Consider the following 24,910-nt stretch of genomic DNA (forward strand, 5'->3'; position numbering starts at 1 on the left):
GCCCTTCTGTGCCCTTACACATTGGTCCTCTCTTCTGGGATGGAACATGATTCTTTTCTTATGAATTTCTGTTCTTTTCTCTAGATTCAGCTCATTTTTCACCAAGTCCCCATGAAGTATTCTTTGATATATCTTCATATGAGTTATCATCACTCCTGAATTCTGTTAACTCTAGACTTTTTACCCTGGTGTCGGGGTTTCAGTGGTCTCAAGCATTGTAATACAGTACAATTTCTTTGCTTTCTGACTTGACCTTGAGCTGGAAATGTGCTTGATTTGTCTGTCTCTCCAGTGAGATATTTGGCAGTTGTTGTTCAATAAATCAGAACAATGTAATACATCATATGTCTCAGAAAGGATGATCCCTTGCTCCTAACCACGCAGCTGGTTTGAGACAAGATTAGAACCAAACCTTGGTCAAAAAGTCTATATAACAGATGCCAGGGACAGTCCTAGGTATGCCTATTGTTGTGATGTAGTTATCACTGGTGTCCTATCATTCTCATAAGTGTCCCAGTTAGGATGACAGACATTATTGTAATCATACCCAACTCCCATCCCACCAATGCTGGTTTCTCTTTGCAATGCTGAGTGGCAGGTGTGTGTGTGTGTGTGTGTGTGTGTGTGTGTGTGTGTGTGTACACACACGTACGTGTAACCGTGTCTGTGTGACATTTCTGCATTCTTTGAGGAGGAACCTGCATCATCCATGTATTGATCCCTACCTCTAGGAAAATCTTATAAAACTGTACATCTGGGTGAGAGAATAGAATTGTTTTGATTAGTGGCATTTCAATTTGGATTATTATTAATTTGAATTCCTTTCATGTTCATGCTTTTGTAAGTGAACTTCATAAAGACAGAAATCTGATTATCACTCAGTGTTTCTTTGGTATTTGAGAACACTATGTTGGTTCAGAAAATTTCCTGGACCAATAGATGTGCAAATCAGATTATGCTGTTTTCCTACTATGATCACCTAATAATGCCTTCTCATTGAATGTCAAAACAGATTTCTAATTTTATATGGCCTTGAAGCTTTAGGTGATATTGTCACCTATTTCTTGGATTCATCTCTGTATGCCAGCCTTTTTGACTGTCATGCTTGCAACATGACAATGAGCTCCTCCCAGGTTTGGGGACTTTGCTTGTGCTGTTCTTTCTTGAGCACTCAACACCTGTCTTATGTGATGGCTTTACCCATTATTTACATCTTATATCAACTGTTACTTTATTACAATTTCATTGTAATATATTCTAAGCATTTTTAATTTTCAAATTTGCTGTGCATGAAAATGTGTCTACTTTTCTCTTTTGATATGTATACAAGTTCTTTGGGGGCAGAGACCTTATCCTTCATTTCCAAGAACACTTCTAGTGGTTAGAATAATGTAGACAAATACTAGATATTCCATGCAGCTGTATCAAATTATTGAAGGACAGACATTCAAGACCCTATCAAGACAGATTTATTTTCTGTTTGGCTTGACATAGTCCTTAAAATTGTGGTGCATGACACAAGTTGTTACATATCACAAAGCCATAGGAGTCTTTTATTTCAGAAAAAATCAATCATCATTCCTGCACTACATTCAACCTCTGGGAATGTACATATAAGAAACTTAAGATATCTGTTCTTGTTAGATTTGTAAGCTGAAATATACTGAATCTTAATAATACAGTTTTGTGGCACTGAAAATTAGCACATCAGAATGGACTCTAAATAACATTGACTATTAACATTTAACTTACATTTAAAAGAAATAGAAACAACTGAAGTAACTTTAAATAAGAAGAGTGATTTTGCATCATGTATTCAGATATTCTTTCTACCCAGAAAATGGCAGGATGCCACGTTAGATTGTAAAAATGTGGCCATTCAAGCTTTTAGAACAGTCTTGTGTCACTCCATGCCATTCGTTATGGCTTAGATCTGATATGTCCCCTGAAAGCTCAGATATGAGACAGTGAAAGAAGGTTCATAGGTGAGATGATGGGGTTTTGAAATCCTCAACCCAATCAGTGAATTAACCCCCTGAGAGGGATAAACTGGTTACCTGTTGCCAAGTAAGATGTGGCTAGAGGAGATGGGTCATTGTGGGGTGTGCCTCTGGGGTATATATTTTGTGCTTATTGAGCAGAGCTCTCTCCTTCTTTCTCTCTTTGCTTCCTGGTATGTCTTGAGCTGCTTCTCTCTACCACATTCTTCTGCCATGAAGTCCTACTTCATCCCAGTCCCTGAGGAATGGAGTTGGCCATCGATGGACTGAGACCTCTGAAACCATGAGCCCCCAAATAAAACTTTCCTTCTCTAAAATTGTTCTTACTGAGTCTTTTGGCCACAGTAATGAAAAAGCTGACTAGAACGCCATTTTTTTTTTTTTTGGTCAGATGAGGATAATAGCACCTGTTCTATTGATTTCGCCATTTACTGTAAGCATTGAATATTATTGACATCATAAGAACAAAACTCATGCAAGATTTATTGGGTAATGAGGAAAACTGTTTAACATTTGCTTCTTTCTCCTGAAGTAGATTATATGATTGAAGAAATGACTGGTCCCAGGTGTTGTAGAAACAAACAAGATGAACAATATTGAGAAGTTTGTCAGATAAAATCTCTCTGTGTGTATTTGTGTGAGTGTATGTGTCTGTTTCATTTGCTTGTGTATCTATAATGTAAGAAGAGGGGAACACCCAAAAATTTGCAGATTAATATTTGTAGAAGAAGGGGACGGTGGTCTGTTGTTACACCTTATGTTTTGAGGCAGTTGTGGAAGTTGGTGATACTTGGTTTTGGTATGGAAGTTGGGAGGCATTAATTTTTTTTTATCTAGACATATAGTGATCAGGATCAGTTAGAAATGAGGAGAACTAATACCTGAGCAAAGCCTGTGTAGAGAACATTATTTTGCATATTTTGAAAATAAGATTCTGACATCTCTTATATCAGTCTGTCTCCATGATCTTGGTCCTGCATATGAAACTTTACTTCCTCTTTCCATTTAATAGAAACAGAAACATATAAAGCAACCTTTAAAATAAGAAAAGTGATTTTGATTCATGTATTCAGATATGCTTTCATATACATCCTTTGTGGATGTTTCAGCCAATTCAAGTATTTAGTCTGCTCTCCACAAATGCTGCGCTGTCTTCCTGCTCTTCCTTTGCTTCTATGCTTCTTCCTGATTATCCTTACAAGCCTCAAAAATTTGCTTGTCAAAATCATGATGAAGTTCTACTTCCTGATCCAGCGATTCTCAAAGCTGTTTAACAATAGATCCCAGGTAGCTTTTTAAAAATACCTGTGATGGTGCCTTCATACCTGGGCAGATTCAGATTCATTTGATTTGGTGTGGGACTTACACTGAGGTCATTTTTTAAAATACTAAATGATTAGAAAGAATATTCAGTCAATGCACAGAATCATTCTGATAGCATTTATCTAAGAAATAATAACTTTTAAAAATCCTCCCTCTTTTATGTCCCCGCAGCAATTTATTTGACCCTCTTTTAGAGAATTTACCAGATCAGATTTGTATTCTTAATCAGTTTGTATTCCTACAGTAGAGTGAAGGTTTTTCACATCTGTTACAGATTTGTGTTGAGTTAAATCATATCGATCACACACATATTTAGTTATCAATCAGAATCTTCAGGGCTGGGATTGTGGCTCAGTAGTAGAGTGCTCGCCTAGCATGGGCACCACCCGGGTTTGATTCTCAGCACCACATAAAAAATAAAGGCATTGTGTTGTGTCCATCTACAAAAAAAAAGATTCTCTCTTTCTCTCTCTCTCTTTCTCTCTCTCTCTCTCTTTAAAAAAAAAAAGAATCTTCAGATTCCAATAAAATACATTTTATTGATCAAGGTGCACTGGAGGAAGACACAGGCTTATTTTCAAAGGACATAACATCTCAGCTTCCTATCATTGCCTTCCCCATAGGACATAGTTGGGTCAAGCATTTTCCCAGTCTGCTATCTATAGCAGACAGGTCAGCTGCTGCCACTGCTGTCCCCACATAGCAACAAATATTAAATTGTTTATTATGAACAGATATTAATATTATTAATAAAAATTGTTATTTATTATTAACTACTGTTATCATTAAAAGAGATAATAAATAATAATAACACAACTAGAGAAGGTTCCACTGAAATTTCTTGGGAAGAAAATTATAACAGGTTGATATGTTAGGGTAATTAAAGTGGCATAAGGATTTAGGTTTTGTTTGCACTACTCAGAACCTAGTTCTCATAAAAGTAGAGATAAGGGAGTAAAATCTGGAGATACTCTATCTCTACTATCGATGACAACTTACTGAAGCCTAGGGGTCTGTATACTGCACCAATCATTAGGCCAGGCCCTGGGGAGTTGTGAAGGCTGAGCTTCATGACTTAGGGACACAGTTGAGTAACAATACAGTGTAATGGAGAAGTGTAAGTACATCAAGGCCTAAATTCAAATTTCAACTTGGAGCTGGGTGTGGTGGTGCATACCTGTTGCCGCAGTCTGGCTAGCAACGATTTTTTATTCCATTTTTATTTCGTTCAGTTTTGGTTTTGTTTTGCGTTATCTTATTGGGTGCATTATCTTTATAGTAGATTAGAAATTAGTAAAAAACAAATTGAAAGAGTGTTAAGTAAATTGTTAGAGGTTCAGACCATGGAGAAAGACATTTTAGATCAAGCAAAAGAGAAGGTCTCTTGAGCTAGTCAGACAGAGGAAGAAAATTTAAAGGAAAAGGGGCTATTAGGAAAAATGCTACAACAGGAGGCTGCTACTAACTCCGTTCTATCACCAGAGGGCATAATTCAACCAACAGCTCCACCTATGGAGATAGCTGAGTGGCCCTCAACCCCCGTAGTTGATAAATGGGATCCTGAGACAGGACCTCAAAGATTAGCATGCCCTGTACTTGAGCAGACAGGAGGGCAGCGAATTCACCGTGCTTTAGATTTCAAAACAGTGAAGCAGTTAAAGGAGGCCGTAACAACCTATGGTGCCCAAGCACCCTTCACGGTAAGCATGGTCGAATCCATTACCAACTTGGACATGACGCCAGCAGATTGGGCTAGCATGTGTAAATCTGTGCTAAATGGAGGACAATATTTGTTATGGAAGGTTGCCAGTGAAGAATTTTGCATGGAGACAGCTAGGCGAAATGCAGCAGCCAGTTACCCTCAAAGAAATCTAGATATGTTGTTAGGAAAAGGACCTTATGAGGGTCAACAGCAACAAATTGAATATGATCCTGCTATCTATGCACAAATTGCTGCAGACACAGTTAGGGCATGGAAGACGTTACAAGGACATGGAGATTTACAAGGTCAGCTATCTAAGGTAATACAGAGAACTAATGAACCTTAAGCTGAATTTGTAGATAGGCTTATTCAAACAGCTTCCAGAATTTTGGGGGATACAGAACAAGCAATGCTGCAGTCTGGCGGGGCACAAAATCACAAGCCACTCACAACCTTGTAGATTCAAACAGCAATTCTTTATTCCCGAACTCACACCGGCACTCTACACGCACGTTCTGGGAAAAATCCACTACCTCCACCGGGCTCTGCATCCCAAATACTCTCTGAATCCTGGGGGAACTCAAGGAGCGGGCAGGTGCCTGAGGCAGCAGGATACGCCCTATTCCCAGCAGGGTCCACCTTAAACCTGGAACCGCCCTAAACCCAAGGAGTGGGATAATACCTATTCCCAGCACCATACACCCTAAACCTGGACCCACCCTAATCCAGCAGGATCCTCCCTAAACCCGGATCCACCCTGGTCCTTGAGCAGGGTCACCTTACTCAAACAAGCCCATTTCCACAATGGAGAGTCCTCCCTCTAAGCAACATGGGGTAGGCTGACAAGGAAATTGCCATGCGTCATTCTTACTTAGCTATGGAAGCTGAAACAGGAGTATTGCAAGTTCAAGGCAAGCCTCAGCAATTTAGCAAGACACTCAGCAACTTAAGGAGACCCTATCTCAAAGTAAAAAATAAAATGTGCTGGTTATGTAGCTCAGTGGTAAAGCATCGCTGGGTTAGTTCTCCTGTTACATGCCCCCTCCAAAAAAAAAACCAAAAAAACCTCTCAACTCAGCCACTTTCCAGTTGAGCAGCATTTGACAAGATATTTAACATCTCTTAGTTTTATTAGTCTTCAATGATTATAATAATACTTGCAGTAGATTGTTTTCAATATAAGTGTTCTTAGATACAAATATCCTGATACATAGTAGATACAATTTGTTAACATTTAGTATCTCTAACCTACCAAATGAAAACAATAGTAATACTAATATGCGATCATTTATTGAGATCTTACTTTGTGCTGAGCAATTTACAAAAGTGCCAATCTCCCAAGTAGCTGTGGAGTATTTGTGAAGATTAAATAAGCTAGCATAGGAGGAAAGCACTTGGTACTTATGTTTTAAGTGCTCAATAAATGTTAGTCATGATCATTAACTGGGCACCAATACTGTATCAGTCACTAGGCTGGGCAATTACATACATTGTTAAATTTAGTATCACAACCACCAGAGGAGGGAAGCTCTCTTACTATCATCATTTTTTAAGGTGGGGAAAATAAAAACCCAAAGATTAAGATAAATCATCCCAATTTACATAGCTGATAAATGGTTCACAGCAGCTATAATCCAGGAGTGTTTTATCCTAAGCCTTCCATCCTTAATATGTCAGTGCTATAATGCTTTCTGGAAGGAAGGGGACCCTGAGCCCACAGGTAGAGGAAATGTTTGCCAGAGCAGTAGCTGATTGGCAATTGGACAAAGCAGAGGAAACAAGAGAAAATGAGTGAGGTCCAGAAGGAGAGTTGCAATCATCTATCTGAAACATGAGCACTGGGGACTTAGTTTACCCAGTGGATTATGTTTTGGGGCCTTTTTGCTGGGACATGGGTGGAATGACAAGATGACACATTCTTGACAATTAGTTTGATAGCACCTCAGCCCTGATCACAATACCACCTGGATGTCCACTGATGTCATTACCTTCTCTTCACTTCTGATGATGTGAATACAGAGTAGAAAAGGAATAGGTATGGGACAGAGAGTAAAAAAGAGGTGGTAGAAATATTTTTAACTAATATCTATTTTTTTATTCATGTATTGATCCTTCACATTTTATAGATAATTAGTTGAGCATATATAGAGAATGTATATGCAATTAAATATTATGAAATTAAATTTAAGATAAATTATTTGAAAAATAAGGAAATAAACTAGCCATGAGAGGTAACTAAAATGTTTATGACTATATGGCAGCCAGATCAGGATTAATTAAAAATTATTCTAATGTGAAAGAAGGTTGCACAGGACCAAAAGACTCCTTTTCCTTTGTTTCAGGGAACAGATATGCTAGGGTGGGGAAAGAATCTTTGTGAATCAGATTATTTCAAACTAAGATAGTTTAAGAGGCAGAGGCACAGATGCCAATCTTGGAACAATGATGGCTTTTTCTCTTTGTCAAACAATAAGACCCACCCAGGAATAAAGTATTCTTGGTTAAACAGAATCCCCTCACCTTCTTTGATAATATTTAGTGGAATATTATTGGATTTTAAATTTATATCTGTTTCCAAAGAGCTTTAGATTTGATTTTTTATCCAAGTAATAAATTCCTCATAGTTGAAGGGACATCCCAAAGGCAAATGCTACGGGATCCTGAAACTGTTTAAATAGCTTTGTACATTTAACTTGAATCACCATGAAGGGTATGGGGGTGTGTTTTTTGAATCAAGACTTTAGTTGCATGGCACAAAATTGTCAAATGTCATTAATAGGTTCAGATAGACAGAAAGATGACCTGTGTATTGAATGAATATGGAAAGGGACCACTGTCATCAGTTCATGGGATGGAGAGTTTAAGAGTATTTTCCGTGCTGTGGATGTGGCTCAAGTGGTAGCGCGCTCTCCTGGCATGTGTGCAGCCTGGATTCGATCCTCAGCACCACATACAAACAAAGATGTTGTGTCCGCCAAAAAACTAAAAAATAAATATTAAAAAAATTAACTCACTCTCTCTCTCTCTCTCTCTCTCTCTGAAAAAAAAAGAGTATTTTCCAACATTGAATGGAAGTGATTCACTGTACCCCAGAAAAGGCCTTACAGTGGGCACAGAGTTGCATATAACCAATTAGTTGAGAAGTGGGTCCCTCAGGCCCTCCGGAAGTTTGCTCCCTTTTAAGTCCAGTCAGATGTAGGTAAGCCTGGACTTGTTCAGTATGAAGGATAGACTATATTTTGGAGACTTCTCTGGGAAGACAATTGCACTTCCTCATTTTTGTGATAGATACTTCACCCAATGATGTGGAAACAGTGCATGATTCCTATATGTGGTTTTCCACTTGAACTTTGGAACCAGATGTTCCTGGGAGTTATTTTAGCAAGACCTCAGGCTAATTACTGTGTCTATCCCTTGAGCCAACCACAACCCTGTTGAGTACATTTCCAATGACAGTCTCCCTTTGTTTAAACTCTTTCTTCTTATAAGCAGTGATTAGCCAGGGATCAGAAAAACAAGACAGCATAGTATAAAGGGAGCCAGGGACCTCAACTGTAGCCTAGGTGAAGATCATATGGATAATAATTAAAGCAAAGGAGAATTAGAAAACTACTAAAAATTCTTCATGAATATTGGGTTAATTCTATAAATTTTATATCCATAAAAATAGTCCAAAGTAGTCTTAGCATTAAGGTAGGTGGTATGGAAGATGCAGAAAATTTATTGCTTAGGGAGCACTCCAAGTTGAAACTACAAGTTGAAATTAGAAATCAACATAAATGAAACAACCAATAGCTTTCTGATATAGGTCATAAATAACTGCAAATATCAATAAAATACACAGGTAAGAATTTGACAGAATTAAAGAGCAGTCATACCAGACCGTATATGAACCATTGGACTTTAAGGATGGAAAGGTTTAGATATTTCATAAGTATAATAATACAAATAAGTATTAATAATATCTAAGTTTAAGTCATTGTTTTATGTTCTGGGTACTTTTAAGAGCTTTATATTTCTTGTTATCCTCAAAACAATTCTCTAAGGGGGCAAACTTTATAATCTCCATTTAATAAATACAGAAAATGAGCCTTTGCTAATGCATCATGAATGTCCCAAATTTATTTGGCCTTAAAAACCTTATCTCTTGAGACAATTTTTGGATTTGGCACTATGTAGAAATGTACTAATTGAAAACTCAGTAATTAATATACCCTACTCTAGGAATTTCTAAAAAGCCTTATTTGTTCAGTGTCATTGAATGATGAGCTGCTTCTGAAGAGGTTTCTTTTCTGTTTTGCAGCAAACTGCAAACATGTATCCAGCATACTACTTTTCCCTATATATTATATGTTTTAATATTATTTTCACCTTTTTATGAGGAAATAATTTTAATCCAAGTCTATTTTTTTCTGTTTCTTTTGTAATATGGTCATTAAAATATAAATAACTCAATTATTACATATTGAGTGATGTTGTAGTGGCTTATTGGGATATAACTGACTTGTCCCTAAGCTAAATGGTCCCAGTCATAATATTTTTGACGAACATATTTTTCTTTTGCGTGGATATTTCGTCTCCTTTCCATATTATCAGGCTAATCTCTTCTTTTACATTGAAAAATTTTCTCTCCTTTCCAGTATAGTAAACTGAGACTTGATAATGTTCTGTCTCAGATTACAGCCTGTCAGAAGCAGCCCCTAGGATCCAGATGCAAATTTAGATATAAAAGGAATGTGTGATGCAATATTTCAGAGGCTCCAGTTGACAATTTTGCATTGTGTTATAGGCCCAGTGGGAATTCAGAGACAAGGAAGAACTGGAGGGGGAGTTTTGAGGAAGGCTTTATTGGAGAGGGGGAACCTGCACTGACCATGCAGGAGTATAAGAGTTGGATAAGACACAGGAACGAGACTGATATTTTTCCCCAAAAATGTGCTTTGCTATGTGGATATGCTTTTCTTTAGATCTTGTTTCTCACGATGAATGAGGAATTTTTAGAAAACAAGCAACAATAGACACACTTTTTTATTTTTATTTTTATTTTGCCATATGATCTTGAAGTTTATAACGTGCAACTCTTATTTATAAGCCTTTAAAGTTAGACTCATTGTGACTTTTTATTGTATTTTTTATTGCTGCATATTAATTATACAGGATAGTGAATTTCATTGTGGCATATTTGTGCATGCATATAACATAATTTGGTCAATGTTACTCCCCAGTATCTCCCTTTACACCCTCCCTTCCTCTTCTCCTCCCTCAATTCTAATTGTCTGTCTTCTATTTTCATGAGATCTCTCTCTCTCTCTCTTTCTCTCTCTCTCACACACACACACACACACACACACACACACACACACATTCTCATTTCCTCCCTCTACCTCTACCATGAGGGAAAACACACAACACTTATCTTCCTGAGTCAGGGTTGTTTCCCTTAACACTGTGCCCTCCAACTCCATCTATTTTTCTGAAAAAATGGCATAATTTCATTATTCTTTATGCCTGAATAAAATTCCATTGTGTACATATACCAAATTTTCTTTATCCATCTCCATTGACATACACCTAGGTTAATTCCATAATGTCACTTTTGTGAATTGTGCTGCTATAAACATGGGAATGAATGACTTTTCTAAAGTTTGCTGACTTCATTTCTTTGGGATTAATACCTAGGAGTGGTACAGCTAGATAAGATTTAGTTCCATTAGTTTTTTGAGGAATATCCATGCTAATTTTTACAGCGGCTCTATTCATCTATATTCCCACAAACAGTGTATAAGAGTTTCTATCCCCCCTCATCCTGGCAAGCATGTGTTGTTATTTGTATTCTTGATGACTGCCATTCTGACTGGAGTACAATGGAATCTCATTGTAAATTTATTTTTCATTTCCCTGACAGCTAAATATGTTGAACATTTTTTCCATGTGATTGTTGGCCATTTGTACTTTTTTCTTCTGAGAAGTGCCCATTTAATTCATTTGCCAATTTATTGAAGTGTGTGTGTGTGTGTGTGTGTGTGTGTGTGTGTGTTGAGTACTTTATGTATTCTGGATATTAATCCTCTATTGAAAAAAAAATAGCTGGCAAAGATTTTCTCCCCTCCTGTCATCTTATTCTTTATGCAGTTAATTATTTCCTTTGTTCTCCAGAAGCTTTTTCATTTAATGCCACACTTTTAAATGGCTCCTTTTTCCTTCTTCTGTCTACAGTGTGACAATGGAATAAGTGGGCATTTCTACGAAATATGGCTTCTTAAAATCATCTTATTTCCTGTGAATACAGTTCTCCATGTGGCTTAGGGTCTTGGTTCTAGGACTGTGAGGCTTAAATAAGTACTACCTAATTTTCACCAGAGAACTTGCTAGAAAGACATATTTTCTATTTCACTGCAGACCTACTGAATCTTCAACTGGGGGCAGGGGCAGGACCCAGTGATTAGTGTTTTAATGAGCCCCCTTTGGTTAATTCTGATGTTTATGCAGGTCTGAAAACCACTGTCTCAGGTTTTATTGAAATCCTTGGAAGTACCTATGAACGCTCTGAAACCAGTGTGTTTGTGTGCCTCCATCCTTTGGGGGAAGTGGAATGCTATCTTTTCCTGGGATCTTAGAATGATACTGACCCTCAGCAACATAAGCACCACTATTAAAATAACAAGATCCAGCCTGGATCTTCCCAGTCGCCATTGTGATTTAACTTCTCAGCACTTTCTGCCTGGGGACTTAGAATTCAGTCTCCAGTGTATTCATTGGCCTTCTTCTCTCAATTTCTGAGTTGTTCCTTGGTATTGAAATCCATGTAGTTGTCAGTTTCCTGCCTCTTGAGGCTCAGTTTGAGCAATTGTTTCATTATAGAAATTTCTGGCTTGGATGTATTAGAGACAAAGATCCTGTCTAAGCTGCTATTCAGAGATCAGCATCTACAACTTCTTCGAGATGAATATTGAATTGTTTGTTTTAGTCTGAGGTTACTCATGCTGCTGTGAGATATTTACCTGTGGGTTTATGAGCAGAGAATTTTAAACTGTAGTACTCAAATCAAATAAACTGCTGCTGGCATAAATCACCAATCACTTACTCAACGTGCATTTGTTGAGTGAGCCTGGTCTGTGCAGATTCCCATGCTAAGTCTTAGGCATATGGAGAGGAATAAGACAGAGTCTTTGCAGACTGGAAGAGGGAGAAAGTAGGTGGGCAGAGGTTGGGGAGACTATGTCATGGTTCAGCTAGACACATAATAGATAAAATAGGAGGCTCTGAGGAAATGTGGATAGCTCTTGGCTTTGGGGCATTTGGGGGTGGTAATGTATATAGGAATCTTTTACAGACAATGTGTTTTCACTGGAACAATAAAAAGAATGAGAAGGAATGTTTCCAGGCAAAATACATATTAAGAGAAATATTGCCGAGAGTGACTGCAGTCTGACTAGAGATGAAGTCACAAAAGGGATCTAATTGTGTTCAAACACAGTTGTTGTGATCTGTCTGATAAGATGTCCAATGTAGAAAAAGGATCTGGTGTACAGATTTGTTAAAGGTGGGGAATGATGGGTTCAGAGATAGAAATGGAGGCCAGATTATGAAGGCTATTGTGTTCCAAGCTGAGTTTTTATTGCTATTTTATATGTGTTTCTCGGTGTTGTAAAATACTTGTGTGAAACTTTTATAGAAAAAGATGTTTTAATATAAAACATAGCTCTAACAATATAGAAGTACTTCCCACAAAATTTCAGAGTGTTTCAGTGTGGCTTTCTGCACCTGGGCCATTTCACTGCTACTTTTCCTTTTGCTTACAGTGTCTTTCTTAGGAAAAAATAAAGCCCTCAGATGCAGTCACCTATTGAACATGGTCATTATCCTACTAAGTGTTAGATTTTGTACTAGGATTACAACAACCACCATTCAAGTTTAGTATGAGTTCCTACTTTATAGGTAAATGGTATAACAGAGTGGTCTGAATTTTCTCATTGCCACATAATAATAATTTCCCAGCTGAGAACTTAGGAAAATGACTTACTAAATCAATTTGCCTAGGGATATACATCACCCAGTAAGGTAAGTATTCAAAGTAAGGTATGTATTCAAATATAAGTTTCTACCAATTCCTCGATCTATAATCTTAGAAAATATGAACTGGTTTATTTTTCTGCTAAAAAGTAATGTGAAGATAAGAGTGATATGATCAGAATATCAATCTAGCTGCTCTTTGAAGAAGAGACCTAGGCAGAGAAAACAGTAAGATGTTATTTTAATGGTTCTGGTAGGACAAATGTTCAAGAATGAGTTAAATATCGTTATGGGATAAATGGTGAGGATTTTATCTGCTGAATTAATTGTAATGTTTTTAGGATAGGAACCTTGACTTCATCATTTAATTACTGCCTTTTATATATATTAATTACCAGTCAATATTTAGAGAATCGGTGTGTTGGGTGAAGTGTTGGGGATTTACTTTTTGTTCTTTGCATAATGTTCTTGTATTTGCTTTCTACAGAAGTAGGAACTAGACATTGTGCCATGAGATGGGATAAGCCTGACTTGAAACTGGCACACTGACCTTTGTGTTCGGTATCAGGAACTTACTAGTTACATGGGCCTCAGCTGCAGGTGAGGCAATACAGGGCCTCCCCCTGTATTACCTATTCTTATACCTGTTTTACTGGAGTCCAAGTAGAGCTGAAAATCTTGTGCTACATCCAAGAGTATATAAATCCAGGAGAGAAATCTTCCTAATAGTTTGAGGGAAAAATTATTTCTATGAATACAATCCAACTTAAATATTGACTAGAAGGCACACCTATTTTTAAAAAAGAAAACTTAAACTTCAATTAAATTTTATATTCATGCTATTCCCCTTATGTGTGTCTAGGATTCCTAGAAATGAGAATTGCCTCTTTTCTACCATGGAGATTACCTTGGTAGAAATGTTTGAGAAGCAATGATTATTTAATTGACCCTCAGTTTAGTTGTGTGTTAAGTGAAGATGATGGTGATGTTGACATCCTAAGTTTTTTGGAAGGAAAAACTAGGATGACTTTTAAAGTATTTTGAAAATTCTATTTAGTATGTATGAGTTTAGTAAATTATTGTTATACATAATAAAAAGAGAAATCTCTACTTCATAAAGATGTGTTAATTTTTAACTCAATAAAAAGTACCTTGTATAGGCAGGATATCAAACTACCTGCAAATCCTGCCCTCCCCCCGCCCCCGTGATACAACCTTGCATTGTAAGAATAGGAATTTTGTCAGTTTTATTTGTTATCATATCTCTGGTGCCTACAAGTAGTGTTTGGCATATCATATATGCTCAATAAATATTGACTGACAAATGAATTAACTCAGAAACTCTCAGAGTATTTGGTTTTGTTACTAATGGAGACACTGTCCTCTGTCCACAACTTACCCTGATGAGCTGGGCTGGACCTTATGTGAAAGGCAAGATTCCTTTTGTTTATATGCTAGCAGCCTGAGTGGAATTAAAGATGCTGGCAGTAGTAAAGATAAACAAAGTGATATTGAAGATAAACAAAGCTGGACACTAGTTAAAGAGGTACGAGCGTATTTTAATTAGTAATAAACTACTGAAATCATGAAGAGGGCACTGTGTAAACTTCAGAGTATGCAGAAGGTGACTGAATGATTTAAAGAGAGAATAAGAGAGTAGGAAGGAGTCAGGGAAGTGGAATTTGCAAAAAAAAAAAAACTGGAAGAAGGAGGGCATTAAATCCTATTTGGGTTTGTTAATTGGCATCTACAGAAGCTAGACTCCTACTTCCTCAAAGACAATGAGATACAAGATGTTGGCTAGAACAAACAATAAATTCTGATGGTCTTGAGTTTTCCCAGGCAGGTATTTAAGGGATTTGGAGTTGTCATACTAGGGATGTGGCCTTGAGCTGTTAGAATTAGTCTAATGTTTGTTCAAGTCTTTTTTTTTAATGGGGTTTTGTTGGGTCAGGTAGACAGAATCATTTATTTAAGTCTGCTTAGAGGAGTCTGAAACATTATTTGGTCATGGATGGAATATTTGTCTGTGGCTTTGTTTACTTTTCCTTTGAAACAAACTTGGTTTGGGCCCATATGTTTTTACCTTTCCTTACGGTCACAAACACACACAAAAAAAAGATGTTCAAAATAAAGAGAACTTGTCTCCCACAAGTCTAGAGCAGAGTGGGCTCAAGTGTCCTATGTTTTTTTCCTTTTCCCCTGCAGAATCTTTCTAGATCTTCCCAGAAGTAGATATCTTCAAGACCCCTTTCAAAATATTAGGCAGCCCAAGCTGTTTTGACCAAATTGGTTGATTAGAGTTCTACAGGAAAAGAGAAATGAATAGAGGTAACAGATCTAAGAGATGAAATATTCTCTAAGGAAAGACAACAGGAGATAGCTTCTTAGTCTTCTCAGCAGACAGTGCCCCTCTTGGCATGGCTGTCTGAATTATTGTCCTTGATCAATGCCCTAAATGTTCCACTAGGGTAAAGTTTAGGGGAGAGTCCTGACTAACTCCAAGAAGCTAGGGACCACAATAAGCAGAGTGGTAAAAGGAGACAGCTAGGCATGGAAGTGGTGAATTTCAGCTGCTGTCATCTAAATCTGTTATTTAGATTGAGACCTGGTGTTAGAATTGCACCACTGACAATGTTTTCTGCCCTTTGCCTTCTGTGTATATTGCAGGACTTTTCTTGTAGTAAATAAAATTACTTAGTAGCCTCTTTGAGACCTTTCAATGGCACATAAGGATAAGAAATAATTTCTCCTCTGACAACTTGCTTGAAAGAATGATTTGTCAAAGTAAGGAAGCTGGCTTTGGATTTCACCCTGGCTGGGTTCCCCCATGCATATCTGTTACCAAAGATTACCTTGTCAAAGCTTCAAGTGGACAGGAAAACAATGCTTCTCCTTTTTTATTTAGCACTTGATTGAAAATACTCAGTAAGGGACATCAGAGATAGTTCAATAAATATTGAATATCCAAGAAAACTGTTTAATTCTAACAAATTTTCATTTTTATTTTTTTTTTGTCCAAAGCTTTTGTCCAAGTGAAACTTTTCTAGAAGCTTTACTTCTATCTTGTTCTTCATCTATCACTCTACTCATGTTCTAACCCTGAATTACAAGCTGAGCCCTACAGAGGTGAAAAGTAATCATATGAAGTTGGAAAAGGACAAGATCTTAGGAAATCTTTAATGAAACTCCTATATTTGCCAGAAAGAAAACAGGCCACCCAAGAAAGGCAAGGGCTCCTTTCTATCACAACTCAGAAAAATTCAAATTTATCAAAAGTTTATGCATTTCTTAGTAGGTGAAAGACACTAGAAAAGCTACTATGACAGACACAAGGAGAAATAAGACCAGAATTTTACAAATCTGAAAAGATAAAGAAGATAGAAAAGAATATTCAGAGCTAAGTGTACACAGTGACATAAAGGAGATATAAGCAATGTAAAGTCAAGGTGCAGAAAGGAGTAATTCTTTCCAGCAAAGAATGAAATTTTGTTAAAGAGACTAAACAAAATAGCAACTATAATAGTAGAACATGCATGGCCAGGTATTAGGCATTCAGTAGACTGCAGCTATAATACATCTCACCTTTCTACTCATAAGCAGATATATAAAACATATAAATCTAAGGTGGTTGTCATCAATACTTGAAGCTTCTGTGCACAGTAAAATTCTCTTTAGGTAGCAAGTATTTCAATATTTATAGATTTTCTATTTATCCTCTCCACTGGTCAGAATTGTATTGATTTTAAGCAGATTTAATCACTAGGTACAGAAGTATGATTTTTTACAGCAGAAAGTAAACCAAGGTGGTTAATTTAGAAGGCTTCTTCACCCTCATTCTGCTCTTGTTTTTCTACCTGGAAGGAACTGTTTTCTCCTTCTGCAGTAAAAACATGCAAATTTGTGTGTCCTGTAAATAAAATGTAGTCAGTGACCAAGGCAAGTTTATGGAGTGTTAGAAAATTAAGTCCTTTCAACATTATTCTTTTAACCTTATGTTATAGCTTGGATATGAGGTACTCCCCCCACCCCCCCCCCCAAAATAATCTCATGAGTTAGACAATGCACAAATATTCAGAGGTGAAATGATTCGATTATGATTAACTTCACCAGTGGATTAATTCATTGAATGGAATAATAATTTTAATGGAGTACTGAGTGGTAACTGTAGGTAGATGCAGCATGGCTAGAGAAAATAGGTCTCCGGGAGCATGCCATTGGGGATTATATCTTGTCTCTGATCCCTTGCTCTCACATGTCATGAGCTCAGCAAGTCTTCTCTACCACACCTTTCCACCACAATGTTCTACCTCATCTTAGACCCCAAAGCTGGCCAACCATGAACAGCAACTGTGAACCCAAAATAAACTTTTACCCTTCTAACTTGTTCTCGTTAGGTATTTTGGTCACAGCAACAAAAAGCTGATTGACATACTTTAACATCTGATTTATAGATTAAATCTCAGAGAACTTTTAGTATTAATATTTCTAGAATTTGCTGGCCAATGTGCTGGTCAAAACCATGTGAATTTGTGTGAGAATTCATAATTTATATGGAAATTCTTGGCAAACAGATGGTGGTATGGGCTGGCTGCATAATAAGAAATCAGAATTGGGGTTCAGGTTTGAGTTATCCTCGAGATGAGAGAGTAGAGTTCATGGGAAAAAAACATATAGAAAAATGAGAGTGGAAGAAAAAATTAGAAACAATAGGAAAAGCAATAATAATGGCAGTTAAAGCTAATCTTTTTTTTGAAGAATTATTGTATAATACCTTTTTATTTTATCTGTCCAAATTACCAAATTAAAAAGAATGTGTGTGTGTGTGTGTGTGTGTGTGTGTGTGTGTGTGTGTACATACCTACAAGTTTATTTAATTTTGGTCATGCTAGGGATTGAAGCTATGGCCTTTTGCACACAAGGCAAGCAATTTCCTATTAAGCTTCAAGCCCTGCCCATGGAGTATATTTTTATCTACATTTTTCAAATGATGAAACTAAAGGTCAGAGATATTAGGCAGATTTTCCAAAGATATAAAGCTAATACATTTCAGATTTTGGACCAAAACGTAGTTGATTTACATGTCCCTGTGTGCCTGGAACTTTCTTGACTTTATTATTGAAAATCACCTATCACAGAAACCACCTCAGTCACAGACTTGGGGCTGTATGCCACATTAACTAGTGCCAACAGCTGCTGGATTCCAAAGCTTTAGCTTTTAATTGATGTGCAATACTGCTCAACTGAGGAGAAAAAGAAATAAAGGATTAAAGATGGAAACTTAGAAAATATTAATAGTTTAAAAATGGGAGAACATAAATTCCATACTTCTAGGAATATGTTGTTTTTTTTCTCCATTTTATCTCCAGTCCTTAGTAGCATGTCTGATATAAAATATATGATCAATAAATATATGGAGATTTAGTAAAATTATTGATGACCACTAGTGACTAGGTGAATTAGTAGGTAAGAGGGTGAAAAGGAAATAGTATATCCCAGAACAGGGGAGGAGAGAGCTTATGATTGAGATAATCAGTAACAACGTTCGTTTTGTTATTTGTTAGGCAAGGGTGATAGTTGCGTGAACTCTCAGTCATGAGAAACTTTAGAATGTAGGCTTTAAAGACAGTGTCACATGGGAGCTTGCACATATTCAGGAGGAGTAGAGATGAATAAATGAACTCAGCTGCTAGTTGTAGATACCAGGACATAAGATCTGGAGCCAGACCAGATGCAGAACCAAAGAGTATCTTTCCTCCTTTATTTAAAAAGAGATTTGCTCAGTTAAAGGGGGAGATTCACTGCAGAACATCAAAACTGTATACTGAACAATAAGAGGAATGCCATAGTAAAGGGTGTCATTCTGACTCAAGAATGTTTGGGAGCTGGATTTGAAACTAAAGATTTAATTCTGGAGGCACATTGGAAACTCTTCCTATGTGATATATAACAGCATTTCAAAAAGATGAAGCTATACCTCACTTTTCTTTCATTCTTTGCTTTTTGAAACTGAATCATATTCTATTAAAGTGAGATGATCTGAACCCCTCAACATGCTGGCTAAACTCTTCTGATATGTCCTAAGTGTGTCAACCTTATTTACAATAGTCTGTGTTCTCAGAGAAATATCCTAAGTGTGGTATGACCAACACAGCAGAGCGAGGCTATGGATTCCTATTTTAGTCCTAAAAATTACTGTGCAGCTTAATATTTCTTAAGCCTTTTATTTTGCAAATAACATTACACTTAAGGTTTCTCTACTTGTTTATTTCACTTTGTTGATGCAGTGTATATACCTTTTCACATGTTTTTTTTTTCTCTGCCATTTGAAAAACAGCAATACTGCTTTAGCTATCGGAAAGGCATCTGTGCTCCATGTTGTCTATCACTAATAAACCCCCAAGCTCTGTTCTCATTTCTGAGCCACTAATGTCTACTAATGATTTCAAGTCAGAATGCACACACAGCTGGATATTCAAACCCCAGGTTAAATTTTGTTTTCTGACACATCACCTGTTTTGAGTTTGAAAATAAGACTGTGCTGTGAAAGATATTCAAGAAAGAGGAATATGCAGTAATGAGAAAGTTCACTTCTTTGACCTAACTGCTACCAAACCCTTGGGGGAAAAATGTTTCCCTTTATCTCTGAAATCAACCTGTAGAAGTTTCAGTCCCTGAGGCAGGTATAACTACAGTTGCTATGTATGCTATTAAAACTTCTGCAAAGCCATTTTTCTTGAAGGGTAGGAAAATTGTTTGGGGCTAGGTTGGGACTAGTTTGATTGCCTCTGATATAAACATCTCTGAATTATATTTTCTTACATGCACAAGTAACCTAAGAACCTCAAATCAACGAAGAAAGCAGATTGACTAGGCACAATAGACATTTTTTTTTTTCAAAAGCAAAATTGAGTACAATAATAACAGCTTTCAGAAACTGTGAAAATGTCAATGCAAGGAAATTAGTTCTAACACAAGCTACGCCATGGAATCTTATTGAAAAAAGTCTCATTTGAACATGGGACATTTAAGTACTGAATGTATAAGGATAAACACAAGGAACTCACAGGAAGCCATTATTTACAATAAGAAAAAAAAAAGCACATTGTAATGATTGTAGATTTGAGTGCAAAATATTTTGCCTGATTTTTGTTTCATTGCCTCTTTGTCATTGGGAGGCCTGTCTGATGATTTGGGTAAGTCGTATGGGTGAATATCTTTGTGTTTGCTCAGCAGAGAACAACAGTTGCAATATGTAAATAGGGCGCCTCTTCCTTTTGGATGCCTTGGGATATGTATAATAGATTAAGTTGGCTTTGTGCAGAGCAAACAGGTCTGTATTACCAAGAATATGAATAATGTCAGTTTCCATAATTGCTAACATCTGGCTTTCCATAAATCTGTTAAATTGCATGGAAGCAGAATTAGATTTCTGTGTCATAAGTAAAGCAATTACATGGAACTCCGTAGGCAATATGGTCCTATATTCAACTGTGAAACTCTTTCATTCTGGAGAGGTGAAAGCAAATCCTGCTTTTGCACCCTATGTTTATTATGCATGCTAGGTACATTTGTCTTTATGCTCATTTTTTTTAATCTACAAGAGGAATACACTGCCAATATGTTTGCAACTTTGTAAATGCAAAATAACCAAATATTTGAAAAGCATATTATACTTTGCATTAATTGATAACTTGGAGATTATTTCAGAGGAGATCATACAGTATAGATCCTTTTGTAGGCACTGGTAGTGGATTGGCTGAAATTGAATGTCCAGAATATTTTTGGAGTGATTTGTTAATGGGTTTTCACCTGCTCATATTCTCAAACATTTGACAGGAAAATGGAGTGCTTTTTCCTGGGGATGGGAGTTGTCTTCCTATCTCAGTGTATTACTATTTTGCTGTATTATGCTACTTTAAACTAGACCCAAAGAGCTTTCACAGATGAGAACTTAATAATAAAATGATTCCTCTAAAGAGTAGGCTTTGCTTATGCCTTGTGCTCATTGAATATTCTAAAGACCAGATTTCAGTACAGTGGGCTTTATAATAGTACTAATTTCCTGGATTTGGTTAATTCAGTTAAATGAATATACTGACCATCCACAGTATTTTATGTTGTTGTTGTTGTTGTTATTTTGTTATTATTGTGGCACTGGGAAAAGAAAGAGAAATGAAATGTAGTCCTTACCCTCAATGATCTCACTGTCTATGGAGATGGACGTATTAAATATGTAACTCTTTAGAGTTGACCCTTACTATGGAATTGTGTATAAAGTACATAGAAATCAAAGTCTATATTGGCTGTCTAGCAGAATGAGGGATGGTGATGGTTAATCTGTAAATCTGGCTTTTGAAGACTGTGTAGGATTGAAGCTAACAGAGTAAAGAAAGTACTTCTCAATTAACTTATTCATACCTCACCTCATTCTATAGAGATTATTAAAAAGTAGAGAAAATATATGTTCCAAGACACAAACACAGAAATAGAATGGTCTGTTTGTGATCTTCCATTGATATATATAAATCCATACACACGGATGTGCAAAAATTACATGTTTATGGTATACAACATGATATTTTGAAATAAATATTCATTGTGAAATAGCAAATTTAAGTTAATTTATGCATTACTTCACATACTTCCTTTTCATTGTGGGAACACAAATTGTACTCTCAGTAATTTTCAAGAATACATTACATTGTTAACCATTAACTGCAGTCACCATGTTGCACAATAGATCTTGAACTTATTTCGCCTAACTAAAAATTTGTATTTATTGCTTTTGAATAAAAGAAGGAAGGAAAGAAGATAACAATTGAAGTTTTCAGGGTTTACATGAAATGCTGATAGCTTGAATTGTCTATTATAAGCACTGGAGAAATACTGAAAGGTGGTGAGCAGAGGAGTGACACAGACAGCCTGCTTTTTAACTGCCACTGTCCTATGGAAGATATTGAGATCAGTGGCTCTCACCTGGCTGAACAGAGCCCAGATATCTGGATCCTACTTTATATCAATTAAATCTGTTCCTAGGGGTGGTAAGTTAGAGCATTGGTACTTATACAAGTCTACAAATATTTCCACTGTGCCTACAATAAAAAATCAGTATATTAGAATGACAACTGGCTGGAGGGTGAATTGAAGGCTAATGCTAAGTCTCTCAGTAATGAATATGAGGATTGTAACCAACAGCTTGAAGAAACCTGCATTTTATTATTTTATTTCCTACATAATGGCACATCTATCTCTCTCTCTATCCAATCATCCTTCTATCTATCTATAGATGTTCCTAGATATGCAAACTAGGTTATAAATATAATCATAGAAATATAAAGCTGCATATTTGTAATTAAGTTTCTTTCAGCAAAACTTAGGAGTAAGAATAATGGAAATGTGTGCATTTAGTGTTGTTCCAAAATAGCATGTGCCTGAATGCTAAGCCATATTCTACCAACTGTTATTACAATTAGAGTTCAAAAGAGGTTAGTGATTATTGCAAATTGGCATCATATTAGCAGATGATTATCTGAGAAGGTGGGGCTTGAACTTGGTCTTTAATGTTTACCTTTATTAAATCAAGAAACCATGTAATTGACCTTATTATATTATCCATATTGTAATGTTCAAGAGACTGTGGATTGGGTAATATCATACACGTAGATGATAAAGGAGGATTAGATAGGCTAAATGATGTGTCCTAGAGCTTAGTCTTGTGATGTGTAAGGTGAATTGGACATGGCAAACACTGAATTAAAAGGAAGTGCTTGGTTTCAAACATGAGTCCCCTGATTTCTTCATTCAATGCTAATTTCAGTTTGGAAGAATTAGAATTGGAGAAGAATAATGAGGAGATGAGTGAGACAACTAGAAAGGAGCATCATATGTTAAGTGCATTCAAAATGGAATGGACATGACCAGTGACCCTGAGTGGGGAAGAGGAGAGGGATGCCTGACTGTGGTTGATTTAGAATCCAGGCATCATAATTTGGGACCATTGCCATATTCTTCAAAGATAGAATCACTGTTCATTAACTAGGCCCAGGATACAATCCCTGTTCTAATGTGTGCTAACTGTACGACCAGTTAACCTCTCTGTACCTCAGTTTGCCCTTGTGAAATGATGATAACTATTTGTCTTATGATCTTATAGTATAACTTATGAAAAATAACTTTGAAAAGCTGTGAGACTATATATGCTCACATAGTTTTATGTTATATGTGTGTATGTATAGACATATATGTATCGTAATTCTGGCAAAATTGATATTATGCCAGAAACGACTCTGTGAACTTTTGTGGAACATACCACTACTGATTTTTTTTTTAGGTTCTGTTCCACTATCCTTAACCAAATGCTTATATAACTTTACACATAATTGAAGATAAACTTTAGGATGTAGAATAAGTTATTATTGTAATATTCTACCAGTCTACAGGTATCAAGTCCAGAAATTAGTATTTTATCAATAGTCACCCATGAGTACTTCTGTAACTTCAACGAGTAGAAGTTACTGGGTAATCTATTTTATCTCAAATGAAGGTAGACATTTCTTTTTTTTTCTTAAGTCTTCAAAGGTGGAATCTTCTGCCTTGTGAGGTAATGTATTGACTGCTTGGAAGCAGTACAAGCCAGGGCTGGACAGGTATGTACGTGGCTGAGATGATGTTAGGGTCACTCAAGCTTTAACGGTCAGAATGGACTGACTGGATTTATGTTTTCCTTCAACCTTTGGCTTTCAGTTAAAACAGCACCATATATATGTGTCTTTTATCAGCATCCACACCATGCCCTACTGTAACTATGATATTTTTTTTAAGGGGAGCACAAGTACAGCTGGCCATTAGAATGAAAGCATTTGATCAGATAAGATACCTGCTAAGAATTATTACCACTTCTTTTAGCCTTGACTTCAGGATCTTGGGGCAATCTAATTGGGACAGGTTGCCCTAATTGCTCACTTGTTCCTACTCAGTGGCTTATCTATGCACTCATTTTCTAAAAGACTTAGGTCTCCATGGGGTGTATCTACAGCTAATGAATTAACAGTGTTTATGGCCACTGGATAGATGAGTTCTTGAACATATCCTAAAGGCAGTTCATAGCTGCTACTGGATATATTGGTAATTGGAATCAAGCGCCTGTAAGTTTGGGTCTCAGACCAGCCACTTCCTAACTGTATGACAGCAGATGCGTAATTTAACTCTAAGAACCTCAGCTCTATTATTTGCAGAATAGGGACAAGAACAGATCCTTCCACAGGGAGCTGCTTTGCAGAGTAAATGAGATAATACATGTTACCGATCTAGCACAGGTAAATGCTCAATAATTGTAGTTAATGTTTTTGCACATTGTTGTTATTTTCTGAGATTCTCAAGTTCCATGTTTTATTTTTTGCAGACATTGATGAATGTGCCTTAAGAACTCACACCTGTTGGAATGATTCTGCCTGCATTAACTTGGCGGGGGGCTTTGACTGCCTCTGTCCCTCTGGACCCTCCTGCTCTGGTGACTGCCCCCATGAGGGAGGGCTGAAGCACAATGGACAGGTGTGGACCCTGAAAGAAGACAGGTGTTCTGTCTGTTCCTGCAAGGTGAGGCTGATGTGCTGTAGCAGAATTGTCATTGTTCTCTACCTTCCCCTTCACCTCTGCCTCCTCACAGCTCTCCCACTGGCTGTTGACCTGTGGCTCTCCTGTGGCTCCTGAAAAGGCTTCTCCTGTTCTAATCCACAATACAACTAATGAGGATGCTGAAGGGCAGGCAAATCTCCTGTGAATTGGTTTGTCTCTTGGTGAAAAGTGAGGTGTAGAGTTGAGAAGAGACTGCACAAAGGGGTAGCAGGGGGCAGGGAAGTCAATGTTGATC

At 36.9% G+C, this 24,910-nt stretch overlaps 1 protein-coding gene across 3 annotated transcripts in view; it reads left to right on the forward strand.

The window, feature by feature from the left end:
- Window positions 1–24,910, forward strand: part of NELL1 (neural EGFL like 1) — a gene marked incomplete at its 5' end in the record, with an annotated part of 865,989 nt that overhangs the window by 820,668 nt on the left and 20,411 nt on the right. For all 3 annotated transcript variants that reach the window (XM_081280547.1, XM_081280546.1, XM_081280545.1), the window contains one exon: window positions 24,443–24,636. In XM_081280547.1, coding sequence (XP_081136673.1) covers window positions 24,443–24,636 — 194 coding nt within the window. The remainder of the gene's footprint in view (window positions 1–24,442; window positions 24,637–24,910) is intronic.

Source organism: Spermophilus citellus (genome assembly GCF_964194105.1).
Source record: "Spermophilus citellus genome assembly, chromosome: 2".
NCBI classification, from domain to species: domain Eukaryota; kingdom Metazoa; phylum Chordata; class Mammalia; order Rodentia; family Sciuridae; genus Spermophilus; species Spermophilus citellus.